The sequence below is a fragment of the Oryzias latipes genome, chromosome 21 (genome assembly GCF_053564925.1).
Source record: "Oryzias latipes strain Hd-rR chromosome 21, Olatipes_Hd-rR_3.1".
Taxonomy (NCBI): Eukaryota; Metazoa; Chordata; class Actinopteri; order Beloniformes; family Adrianichthyidae; genus Oryzias; species Oryzias latipes.
The window spans coordinates 32,166,904-32,180,819 of record NC_136257.1 but is presented as its reverse complement, the minus strand read 5'-3'; the positions used below and the strand labels follow the sequence as shown (position 1 = coordinate 32,180,819).

General features: G+C 39.1%; 1 protein-coding gene across 9 annotated transcripts in view; it reads right to left on the bottom strand.

The window, feature by feature from the left end:
- The window catches only part of lrp1bb (low density lipoprotein receptor-related protein 1Bb), a 389,546-nt gene that overhangs the window by 100,355 nt on the left and 275,275 nt on the right, over window positions 1-13,916 (bottom strand). For all 9 annotated transcript variants that reach the window (XM_078939203.1, XM_078939200.1, XM_078939196.1 and 6 more), the window contains 4 exons: window positions 11,357-11,506; window positions 4,783-4,923; window positions 4,575-4,700; window positions 3,131-3,262 (listed from right to left, as the gene is read on the bottom strand). In XM_078939203.1, the coding sequence (XP_078795329.1) occupies window positions 3,131-3,262; window positions 4,575-4,700; window positions 4,783-4,923; window positions 11,357-11,506 (549 nt within the window). The remainder of the gene's footprint in view (window positions 1-3,130; window positions 3,263-4,574; window positions 4,701-4,782; window positions 4,924-11,356; window positions 11,507-13,916) is intronic.

Here is a 13,916-nt window from a genome sequence, read left to right as displayed (position 1 = left end):
CACGTCACGTCAGCTGAAAAGACTATCAAGAAGAAAATGTTCAATAAACAAGAAAAAGTTCATATCCTGCTTGTATAAAACAAAACCTAAAAAACACACAAAGATGATCCAAAATTATTACATTTCCAGATATACATTACATATATTTGTAAATTATTGCAAACGTATTGCAAGTTACTTTGCATTCAGTCATGTCAACATTCTTGTATTCATTTAATATTACTCTTATCTTTCATTTCTGTTAGATAAAAATAAGTCTTTAGAAATTGTTAGTTTAGGAACATAATTGTTTAGCTACTGAAGTGTTTACATAGTTTCGGTGCAGAATATTGAGAAAAAACTTATTTTTTTTCCTTCAACAGCCATATATATTATATATGTAATAGAAACTTGGAGCTCTTTTCTATTTTCATTTATTTCTCAGTGTGCTCGATCAATCAATATTGTCTTAGAAAGCAGATGGAGGGAAGCACAGCTGTAACAAACAGTAGCATCACTCTCCCCACACAAGAAGCAATGGCTTCGGAATTGCTTTGAGTTTGAATTATTTTAGAGATTTGGAGGGAAATAGCTTTGTGTTATTCACGCTGGAAAGTCTCATGACTCTATCAAGTACAGAATATCTTACAAGCTTGTTGCCTATTATGAAAAAAGAAAAAATATATATATATTCAGTATATACATATATATATTTATCTGTGTGTGTGTGCACAAGTCAATGTGGGTGTTTGTCTCTATTACAATACAATTCAGTGAGCAAAACCAGCAAAAAACAAAAAAACATTTAGTAAATGAATTATTGCGACTTTTAAAGCTATATCTAAACTTTGTTCTAAACTCCTACTTCTTTATGAATTTTTAAATAAGTTAATTATTCCCCCTAAATGATTAACTAATTCAAAAACGGATAAATTCCAAACACAATTGCATTATATAGTTTATAAATAGGATTTAATTTACTGAGGAAAGTACGTTTGCCCAAACGTCCCTGGGTTTGTGAGTAAAAGTATTTAGGCTCCGGCTAAATTATGTATGAAGGTCATCAAAGAAGCAAAACAACATGGGTAGGCCTGCAGGCCTTAGTGGACTCAGTTAAGGTCAGAGTTCGTGATTTTACAGTCTGACAGAGGCTGAATGAAAAAACTGATGAGCAGGAAGAAGACAAAGACTTGTCTTATGTTTCACAAGAAATTCTCTGAACAAATGTTGAGTGACAAAACTAGAACAATGTCTGGAGTCAGACTAATAGAACATTAACAGAACATCTGCAGCAGAGGCAAATATGGTGGTCTAACAGCAGACGAAATAACAAAAACATACTACCAAATAAACCTTTTAAAGCTCAACCAGTTACAGTCTGCAATTAAATGGGATTGAAATGCTGTTTTTTTTACTCTAAAAAGCAGTTGATGTTGTAAACTCTGTCAGGTATTACTTATTTTTGACAGGAAAAGAGGAAAAAAAAGTAGCACATTTTCCCACAGCCATGTGAGAGAGTCAGTAATCCTGAAAGCTTTGGCCGTCAAAGGAGGGAAAACAAGCCAATGAAAGACGTTGAATGAAGCTCTGCCTTAGTCTGTTTGGACACCGCAGGTTCTGAGGGATAATTCTGAGAAGTGGCTTCCAGGGTATGGACGTTAAAAATGAAAAAGCAGAATCTAACTTTTCTGCAGCGTGTGACTTATTCTCCATCTGCAGCCTGCTGTGATGTTACTTGTTAAAACTTCCACTCAGTGAAAATGACTCCTGCATGGTCGCATTTTCTTTGTAGTCATCTGAGGATAAACTGCCGACCTGGCGAGGGTGAACCGCTCATCCGTTGGGTTTTGTCAATCAGAAGTTTGCTTATGAATACGTTGTAGTGTCTGACCTGCTGCATGAAGAGGATGGCTTTAGCTTGGAGCACTGGAGCATATAGCAAAAATAGAGTTACGCTAACATTTAAGCAGACCAAAGGCCATAAAATCACCCTCTTCTTTTTTCTTTTATGGCATGCAGAAAAATCAAAAACAGCCAAGCTTCCTCGATTAACGCTAAACTGGTCATTTCACAGGATTTCATTTTTACATTTCAACTAGCATTTCAAATGAATCGTTTTATATCTTCATTTATAAGCAGAAGAAGACCACTTGGTTTTTCCCCAGCTCTTTTGCAGAAAGAAATCATGTCATGCATTTACACTAAAAACAAAAAGAAAACATTCTAAACATTATTGATCTTTTCAACTTTATTTTCCTTCATAGGTGATGAATTTAACTGTTACAATGGCTTTTCATCATTTTTGTGCATCACCGTTGGTAGTCTTACTGTTTTAAGGATTTTTTTTTCAGAGGGGAGGCCATTGTGTCCTTCACCCTGATTGGCTGTAGACCATTGTCAATCATTCTCCTCTTCGCTGTTTCTCCTGTACAGACTGTGTTCAGTTTGACATATTTGGCCGTGTCACAAAGCCACTGCGTATGTTTTGCACATTGAAACTTAAGTCCTTTGTTACACATACGTTTATACTTGCAGATTTCCATTGAGGGTTTTGGCAGACGGGTCATTACGTAAATTCCGTTTAGAGCTGTTCTAATTTTTGAGAATTACACAGTTTAGGCGAATTTTACTAAGTTTTTACGCAATCATTACATAAATCTCACACATCTTGTCCACTAGCCACAAATCTCACTGAGATTTCTGATTTTCCCCGATCGTTCCATGTTTGTCTATTGAACTTTTCAGGCAAATACCACCGTTATATAACCTTCACATTGCATATACGGCGTACATATTACTTAATTGACACACAAATCACAAATGAATTGCATGTAAACGGCGTAATATCACACAGGGTTCATGATCTACTTTGATTTAAGTGATCTTTGCATTTATTTGTACTTTTTTTCTTTTATTTATTTGGTTTTAATGTGGTTCTTTCGTTATACTCTGAAAATTTCAAGTCAAGAGACCACAACTTTTGTCATTTTTTGTCACATATATTCATGTATGACCAATTGTCATCCATACAATATGAACAAAATGTGCGTAGTGGCGGTGTGACACGGAAATAATTTTACCGATTGAGGGTTATTTTTGGAACGCAACTCTCGCGATACATGGGGAACCGCCGGACAAGTTTGTTTCTTACCAGCATGAAAGTCAACTCCAACAGCAAACAGGGTTCCTGTGATGGGCATGAGAGCTTCCGTGTTGTCATTCGGATCAAGAGAGATTCCTCTGATTCCCTCATGGATGGAATACATCAGGAATGAGTCAACTCCTAGAAAACAACAGAGAGGCTTTTTTAGGTGATCGTTTAGTAAAAAGTAAACACGTTTGGATATGCATGAAATTATTTCGGGCAAACACAACTTTATACAGTTTAACTTTTGAATGAACACAATCTTTCAGTTTCCTGCATTCAGAATTCCTTATTAATATTCTAGGAACAGTTTGAAAATATTATAAGTAGATTTATCATCCATTTTCTTTCTGAGTGAAAGGTTTATCTACAGGTCAATACACCTGACAATATTCACAGTAATGTATGTCAGAGAAAGATGAGATGTTCGATACACAGTTCATCCCGACAAACCACAAGAAGGCTCAACATTTGCATTTGGCCGGAAGAAATAAAAGATTTTAGGACAATAACACAATAGGGAAAGTTTGGAAAAGACAACTTTTGTGCTCTTTGGCAGGTTAGCAAAAAAAAAAAAGTTAAACGGCAAGGGCTGCAGATTTAACAGGAAGTAAATGAACAAATGAATTACTCTTGACAGTCACTGGATCATTAAAGTGGACAGTGATTAAAGAAAGAATCCACTTTTTTAATGCATTTGCCAAACTCTGGGTAGTAAAATGCAGTGTGATGCTAATTATGAACTTAATCAAGAAAAACTGTTAGTTTTCTTGAAACTAGTCTTAGACTCTAACCTCGTATTATGGACAATGTAGGATGAATAATTGTATGGAGTGTGCGTTAAATGTGGTTTATGTGTCGGTTTTTTGTCTGTCCTCACAGTGCACACATTGACAGTATCTGAGAAACTGAACCGAGTGTGACGTCACCCCCTGAAAATGGAGGTCAATTCAGTCGCCATTTGTTCGCTGTACGGACGCCGTCACGTTGAAGTGAGCTGGTTGGAAGTCCGCACCCCAACCACCTAAAAGCCAGCTACATGCAATCTGTCAATCAAACATTTTGAACGATGGACATGGTGGCCGGCAGGCTCCACCTACTTTTAATGAGGCATCTGATTGGTCAGTTTATAAGCTGAACAACTTGAACTACAGAAAAAAGACTATAATAAAAAAAAATACATTAATATTATCAAGAACATATTTTATAAAAGGTATCAGAGCAAGTATGGTTATTCTGGCTTCTATTTGGCTTCTTGGAGCCGGCGGGTTCTTCCTGTTTGGAATGCCAGTCCAGTTCTCTTAAACAGACAATGGGTGCACCGGGGGTCTTTTAAGAGAAGTCTTCTTTTTTGGGTCCTGACAACTGTGCTTCGTGTCGCCAGACACACGATGAAGTACATGAATCAGTAGATGCTGGAGTAAAGTTAAAAAACGTTGGACATTTTTACCTTCACAAGTAGTTCGGTCGCTGCGCAGGTTGTATCCCAGAGTGCAGGAGCAGCTGCGGGTGGTCTCAGAGGTTGGGAAACAGAGCTGGGAGCATCCTCCATTGTTCACCTGACACATATTTCTTCCTAAATGAGAAGCATGCAGTCCAGAGGAATGAGTGGAGAAAGTGTGCATTTCTGCGTTTAATTGTGTTTTTGCCTCACTTACCTTTCTGACCTTCCCTGTCGTAAACCTTCATATGAACCACTCCACCTGTCTTGTTTCTCAAAGGCAGAAAGTTGCGTCCATCTTTCTTGGTGACAGTTCCCAGCTGACCGGATTCATCATCTGCCCACCAGAGTTTCCCGCCTGTAAGGAGAACACGAACCTCTGAGCACAGCGAACACAGGAGTGAGTACGTGTTCTTCTTTTTTATTGAGTGTAAATATCCACACTAATACAAAGCATACCAACCTTGCAGATTCAAACTGTTATGCAGAGTAATCCCTGAAGGTTTGGACTCTTAGAACAGAAAACCCTAATAATTAAGGGATTCTCTAAAATGAGATTAAAAAGCTCGGTCCCCTGCACAGCTCACTTGTTGCTTATGATGTGTCTGCTTTAAAGCATGAAACATATTTCCTCTAATTCACATTTTTTTTCTTGAGTAAAATCAAGAATTAGAATTGTGAAACAGACTGTGTTGGTGCCAGAGCGGCTGAGCTCATGTAGTGCAGTTGTGATGTGTCATGATGCTTTAACGTCTTCCTCTGACGGCTCGCCTCCGTGTGACAGAGTACAAAGCCCTCCAGGCTTCATCAGTGCCGCCACCAGGACCGTAAGTGATGAGTGTGTCTCTGCAAACACGCACATGCACCACAGGCTCCTGACCTCACGCAACAAACCCAGCCTCCCACCCCAACACTGTGCTCTTGGTGCCACCTCTTTCCTCAGGAGAAATCATACGTGACGGCGACTATCAATGTGACGTGCGAAGTGGAGAGAAGTCAGGTGGCTCCACTCATTTTAGGACAAATGTTATATTTGACCGCGAGATGTTTTAGTCCCTTTGGAAAAATATCAAACAGGGAAAAAAATAAATAACTTCTTTCTGACCAGAAATAGCTTGGTGTGCAGCACCTGGGTTATATGATGGAAAAAGGACAATTTGAAATGAAAATGATTCAAGGGAGTTGAACAAAAACAAACATCCAAACATATCAGACACACAAACTTAACACCGACATTGTTGCAAACAAGAAAAGCTATTTTTTAAACTAACTTGAAACCAAAAGAGAACAACAGTGTTCTCAATTTAGAGTCTGAAAATGTATCTAAGAATATCTGGAGGAGAGAGGATTGTGTCATTTACCAGTTCATGTCTTTTTTTACGTTTTGCTCCAATTCATCCTCAGAGGCACTGATTCTGCAAAAAAAAAACCTGCTGCTGTGTACGAACCTCTCAAGTTAGACAACGAGCAGCCTAATCTTAATGACACAGACTTATTTTAGCAGTTGAGGCTTTCAGTAAATCACAGGGCGTTCAATTCTTTTATCCCTACAACCTTTGGAGTTCAAATCAAACAAACACGCTCATAGATGCACAAAGAGTTCCCGCTCGCACTGATGGCTTTACAATGAATTTTATCCTTACAGGGAATGAAAAGAGCCGTTCCATAAATCAGACAAATGCCCGTGAGTGAGAGTGACAGTCTGCACGCAGTGTAAAAAAAACATTCACCCCAGAGGACACGCTCGCTGCGATTAGCTTTGTTCCTTCTGTTAATTTGATGCCGTGTGGACCGCTGGCTGAATGTGATTGCTCGCTTGTGGCGGATCATATTCAATTTCCACCTAAACGGCTAGTTTGATCCCAAACACGTCGAGGGTGATGGATCACTCGCACTTTCCTCATGGAAGCCTGCAAGCCAATCCAATTATCACAAAGCCTGAAGACCCGCGTGGCTCGGCCTTCTGTTGCTAACAGTTTGGTCGTTACAGTGTTTTATATATATCAAAAAAAGTAAAACATCTAAACTGACATGACAGGTTCCTGCAAAGAAATAAAAACAAAGATTTCCTCTAAAATTGTGGATTTCTCCTCTTTAAGAAAGATAACGGCAACGTTTGGTTGCCGGCTGATCTGTCAAAGAATGACATATATAAGTAAATACAAAAACCTTCAACTATAGACATTTTGATGACATGACAGACAGAAACGTAGATGGGGGTGTTGCTGGTTCTTGCCTCTGAATGGTAGGATTCAAACTTCAGTGGGACAGATGGCCTTCAGTTCTTATCCCACTGCCTTTATGCGCTTCATAGTGAATACACATTTGGGAATAATGTGCATAAAACACTACATTTGCTTTTTTACTTAAGCAGAAGCTTAAATTGTTAGGTTTGGACCATCCAAGGCACAACGGTTTCCTTGTTGAAAGTTCATCCAACCAATTTGCACAAAAAAAGCGTTCAACCTTCAGCTTTTGGTGTCAAAACTAAGTTGCAAATACGTGCTGCCAGCCTTCAGTTGACCATGAACTCTTTTTCAAGCAGTGTAAAAAAAACTTAAATTTTGAAGGATTTTACATTTTTAAATTCCAACAAATTTCTCTTAAGGTCAAAATCTGCTGATAAAATCACAGGAAAAGAATCCATCCTAACACCTCCATACTAGAGCCTACAGGCTTTACTGAATGTTAAAATTTAAAAAACAGAAAAACATAAAGAGAAAACAAATCAACAACAAACTAGTTGTTTGGAAAGTTTGCCAGGAAATCAGCCTCCTCCGTTGAGGTCAACTTCACAAAAGGGATTCCTCTTAAACAACAAAGCTTCTGGAACAATGTCGCAATGTGAAGATGAACAAAAGGGGAAGTGTTTGTCTTTTACTTCCAGCAACATTTTTGGCAAATACTAGACAGGACTTTTCATCAGGTTTAGCTCTTTTCCACAGTCAAACACAGCATTGGAGAATGATGGTGATGATTTTGGCTCATTTTACAGCCAGAAGACACGGAAAGCTGATATTTAGTGAGGCATGTCCCATGCTGGGTGGGGTTATGTCTGTCTAAGTAGAGTCGGCTTTCTTGATAAGCCGACTTTTAGTTGTCAGGTAATTGATGACCATCGTAAAAGCCAGGTTTGTCAGAGTAAAACACCTTGATGAAAGGCCGGCTGATGTCCCTGTGAGGTAGAAGAAATGTGGAAAAGTCTCATCTGGGTTTTCATAGAAAGTGTGTTTTGCAGTTCTCTTGAGGCTCATACGGCCACCTCAAAGCATTTCATGACAATGGAACATACCATTGTTGTGCGTGTGACAAGTGTCTCTTAAGGTATTTGTAGGAATAATGTAGGTCGGATGCACTTGTGACATATGTGTTGCCCTTACGCCACACTAGGTATTAGTCGTGGCCCCTTACTGACCGCATGCACGTGATAAGTAAATATCCATAGGACGTCCATACAAACTACACTCTTATTGTTCAATTTCCTCATTTCTAACAGGCAGGAGTGCACACGTATGGCATGAACAGCCCTAACGGCCTCCTTCAGCAGTCTGCACTATTTGCCACGTTTGTGTCTCACCTACTTCACCTTGGTGTGTTGTATTAGTGTATACAACCTGTTGCCAGCAGCATGCCCATAGAAAAACTGTTGCATGAACATTTTCACTCTACAGGTTCACTGAGCGGTCTACGACCTTGAAATGTTGTGAGGGCCACTTCTGTGCCCTGTACAGGTTTGCCCGTAAACAGCCTGCATCCATCGAAAGTGTCTAGTCCACGTCTACTCTTATTTGACCGGAGCTTACATTGCCTGTACCAAGCCTGAGCACAGACACCACCGTCTTGCATAACTCATACTGTGGTGATGTTTTTGATTTGGGACAGATCTGCATTGCTTCCCTACCCCTATGGCTCTTCCCTATTGCTCCAGTTGTAGGGGGATTTTGGAGTTGATCCTCCAAATCACTGTTAAGGAGGAGCCTTAGTGGCATAAGGCTGGGTATGTCTCTGCCAGTAGGGTGATCCGCGTCACGGTGTCCTGCTGGGGAGAAACACATTTCTTGCTATGGGTGTGCTCTGGAGCACAGAAGTTTTTAAAGTTATAAAGCCGATGTTGTTATGTATTTTCCGAGCGCTGGCAGCTACAGACTAACATAGATGACCGGCAACTATTGATGACATCATCGAGTGGTGGTAACGTCTGAATTTGAAGATGCTATTTTCCCATAACTCTTTACTTGGAGGGATAAATGTAGGTGTGGGAGGAATCTGGAGGGGTAAGGGAAGAATTCAGATTTGGCCTTACTATCCAGTGATTTAAAGAAAAGAAAATCACTTTTGTTGCCTGTTTTCCATGTAACCGTTTTAGGCAAATGTCATGTGACTGCAGGTGTTACATGAATGATGCTGAAGCTTTGAAGGACCACAGGATGTTCAGTAATCACACTAAAGACCACTGAACTGTGTCGCAGCTCACCTCTGTGAGCGGGCAATGGCGCAATCTGCTTATTTATGCCTGAGTAAAGAACAAATCAGTCGCACAAGCCAAATAAACCGTGTTTTGGGGTCAAATGTACTTGGGCAGAGCACTATCTGGTGTGAGAGAACTCTTAAACTCAGCAGATAGTCATATTTCTGGGCAAAATCGGTCATTTACATCCATCTGTGCCGCTAATTGAAAACAAATATGTTCGACTAAAAAGCAAAATGGAATCAAGGCTGAATAGCTTTGGTCATTCCACTATTCAGTTTCCAGCCCAAAAAGAAGTGTGACATTTGTTGTGATTGATGGAAGCCAGCAGACATTATTCCAGTGTTTTGGTGTACCTGCTCTTGTGCAGGATTCAAGCCATTAATCTATGTCACCATGCCTTCTTGTTCTCATTTGTGAAATGCAGTAATGAAGTCTCAAAGGTCCATCGCTCTGAAGTCTTAACAACAAGGGATGATTGCAAAAGAAAGCCAAGAAGTAGCGGTTTTCAATAGCAAAATGCTAAAAGCTAACAAAACAGTGGGATTAAATTCTGCCCTGCTGTTAGTCTGCAGCACAGTAATTAATGCCCTGTGCACATATGAATTTCTACCCGCCAACGAGAAAGAAAAGACTATTTTTACAACAAAACTTTTAAGTTTAAGTATTTCATGGCACAAACAACAAATCTCTCCTTGTTCGGAAGTGGTTTTGTAGTTTCCATTCACTCTCACATTAGTATATAATTTTGTTATATACATTCCCCCACCTGTTGGGTTTGTAGCGGACAGAGTTTAAAGCTTTTTTGCAGTTTATAGAGCTGGAAAATGATGACAACAGTTGATAGAGTAAATGATGTCCCTCTTTTATTTTAATCTTAGCTCTCAGTTTTATTGCTAGACTCCAACACTTTTACCTCCTTATTTTATGATATCAGAGATACTTTGCAGAGGTTAAGGTCTGCATGAATGCCTGCAGATAGATCCATAAAGCAACAACCCTGTATGCTGCCTCATATATGGTCAATAAGAAAGACTGATTATTGGACTTTCATATCCGACTGCTAAGCTCTGATGCCCGACCCTTTACTGTGGCAATATAGATGCATTTATGGCAAAACTTTAATTTAAATACCTTTTAAAAAGTGTTCAAACTGTTTTTATGTTGATTGCATATTACGCTCTATGGCTTTGCATAAATTCTTATAGAATAACTAAAGAGAGAAGTCAAACTAATGTTGTTTTATTGTGATGATGCAGGGAAAAAAATAGATTTTTTTGTTTTGTTAGTTTCACATCGCAGCTGATCTTTTAGCAGTGTCACAGCCAAAAATGATTTATTCTTTGCTTGTTTTCTACTTGTTTTTGTTTTAGGCTAATTCTATCTAAAACTTTTTACATTGTTTTTATTGTGCCTACTAGTCAAGACATTGAAATCATAGAGAAAGCATCCAAAAATGTATTTTAACCCATATATAAATGTCCTTTTCAAGAGCAAATATGGCACCTAAATGTAATTTTATTATCATTTTTTAAATTCAATCTGGCATACAGTTCACTCTCTGGTTTAAACAAACTCTGGATGAAGCATCACAATGGCGCAACAGAAGAAAGGGTGTCATGTGAGGATATCCTAAGCTGTGAGGGGTCATCAATTCTTCCAGTTTATTATCTGTGAGGGGGCAGCGGATGACAGCGTCACTCGGGGGGGGGGGGGGGGGGGGGGGACCGACACTTCCAGTTTTCATCAACTATACTCAGTTTAATCTAATAGATCTGTGTCTTTTGGTCATCTTTCGGCTTCAGTAGAGTAATTAAAAGCATTATGGGGGTGGAATTCAGTTTTAAACAACGGCTACATTAACACTGAAGACTTTGTGTGGATTTATACCAAAAAAGACAATAACCTTTTTTGCACATTCCTAACAAATTAAGTGTAGTTTTGTCAGTTTTTGCTTTTTTTTCTTGGGGTAGTTGACTACTAAAGAAGAGAAATAAAAAAAGAGGCTAGAATGGAGTCTATGTGGTTTTTAATGAACCTACCAGCTGATGGATGGTGTGACAAACTGGATCCAGGGCTGATAGCAAGAATCAACATGTAATTAACATTCTACCGCCTTTTCATTATAAAAAAAAGTAAGAAAATCAATCACCCATCACAGGTTTAATGATCTAATGCTTCTGCGTCATCACGCGGAGTAAAGCCGCCATTGTGGCGTGGGCCGACTGAATGGCTCTGTTAACCAGTTAGACATGAACCCTCTTCACATTCTGTGACTAATCCTCATTGGCAGCATGATCCACTCACAGCCAGCTCCACTCACCCATCACAGCCAGAGCCGTGCCTTTGGATAACTTCCTCTTTAGGGTCTCCAGCACTTCCAGGCCACTGCCGTCCAGATTACACCTGTTGATTGTGTTGTTGGCCGAGCTTATCCAGTAAAGCTTGTTGGCAGGATGGTCTATTGACAGACCTGGGGTGTGTGTGGGGGGGGGGGGGGACAGGAGGGCACAGCAGGTCAGCACTCAGAGTTCAAACATTTCCTGGGATGCACCCACTCTCCAAAATACCACCAAAAAAAAAAGAAACCTTAACAAATGGCATTTCCGAATAGAAAAAAAATATTAAAACCAAACATGAAAAGCTTTAAAAGAAGCAAAAGAGAAAAGGACCTTGGTTTCTAATAGTATTTTCTGAAAGATATATTAAAGCCTATTATAAGAAACTTTTAAAAAATAACTTGGTTTCTGATGGTATTCCCTATGGCAAAAATATGTTTATAAAACCAATTATCAAAAACCTTGAAAGAAAAAAAAATTCAATGCATACATGTATGTTAAAAAACAATAATAGGAAACCAAAACTAAAACAACCACCGTAAGTGAAAAAGAGGTCCAGCAAACTGACAAAGTCCAAAATGTTCAGCTTTTCAAAGATAATGGATAAAGTGTTTTTCTTAAGTCATGTATCAAGTTAGTAGCTGTTTTCTATACATTTTCTGTTTCCTGGATAACTTTTGCTCATGACTGCTTTCTTCAAATAGTTTATGGTTGGAACTGCACGTTAGTATTCAGTCTTTTGAGCTGAATGAGCTCTAATAAAAACGTTCATGTGTTTGCTCGTCCATCTTCGTGGGAGATCTGTTTACACGCGCTCCAGCTGGCATGAAAAATGATCAAGAAGAAGAAGAAGCATTTTCTGGCCGGCGTGCTGATTTAAAAAAAAAAAAGAATATCCCTGTTAATGGATGGAACTAAAAGCTATTTCACTAGTGTGCCTCTGGACGTCTCCCAGTCTCCCACCATGGTTTCATGTCTGGCAGATTCACAGTCACAATGCATCATTAATTTACTCTTGTCCCCAGGTCTGCCGCATAATCATAAATGAAACCGGTGAAATACGGCGCACCCTGCTATCTGTGCTGTTGACGGGCCTGCGGGACTGAAGAAAACAAGGCTGCTCCTTCTGACAAATGTTTGACCTTGAGCAAGGTTACAACAACCACTAGAGATAACCGGGTGATTGTTTCCTATTTTATGTTTTGTACTGAATCAAGATGAAACTGATGAAACCGGACAGCAAATAATAACTTTGAACATGCATTTAAAACAGTTCAAATCAGGATGCGTTCAATAATTCCCAGTAAAATGTGTGCAGATTGTTTTGTTGAAATGCTCATCCAGAAGATTCTTCCTTAATTTAGAGAAGGTATCAAAATGTATAGATTGAAAATGATGCGTTCATGTTTTAATTCCTCTCGTCTTTTAGCATTGAAGGTTGTGCTGCTAAGCTTTGATGCTCAGCGGCATGACATGTTTTCCGGGGGACTCGTCTGGCGCCTCACAGCGTGATGGCTTCCTGGTTCAAAGGGAACTTTAAATTGGCCGTTGGATCGAATATGAGCGTGTGTGGATCTCAGTCTGTGTTTCTGTGATGGATGGGAAGCGTCCAAGGACTCTTCCAATATTTGCTCAATGACAACTTGATTCTACTTCCCAACCACACTTGGCAGGGTGGAGTGAGCAGGAAATACATACATGAACTGATCAAAATATTCTTAAGGAAAAGAATTCAAACCTGTTTTCAACCCAAACAAGAAATTGGAGTGTGCATTTTTGTCATTTGGTTTAGGGTGGTAAACCTCTAACAAAGGGAAACAGGGGGTTCATTTATTTTAAATTCAATCCATGAAAGCTGGCTGCTGTCAGTGTGGAGACACAGCAGGTCTGCTCCCAGATCCTCTCAGTTTCACTTACCTGATCTTTTATCTCAAACCCAGCCTGTCTACAAGAACAAATCCCACTTGGAGAGCCGGATTTTTGCCCAACAGCAACACAAAATGTTTGTTCTTAAGCATGTGTTGGAATAAATGTAATATTGGAGATAACAGTACAAGTACGTGATAGACAAATACACTGTCAGGCCATAAAAATTAAGACAGACAAAAAAAAATGTTTGCATTTTTATAGTCTATCCTTTTTAAATGAATAAGTTAAAATGACAAACATTTATTCAATTAAATAAAAGAAAAAACACATTAGAAAAATCAAACAAACATCATCTTTAATTTAGAAATTGTTAAACCAAACTATTAAAAAACCCCACATAATTCTGCAAATTTGGTGGAAATGTTTATGTGATGTCAGGAGAAAAAAGAAACGGAAAACAAGAATAAAACCAAACAGCTTTACCATCATACTTAACTCTTTACAATTGGCGCTTTAGCTCAAGTGTTGACGCTCTTCAACTCTTCAACCGTTTATGCAATCACTGTAATTCCAGCCGGTTCTGACTTGGAGGAAAAAGCAGCTTTGCACTGATATGCAACACTTTACAAACAGCGCAAAGCTGCTTTTCTCCGATGGAATTAAAAAGTTCTCTTA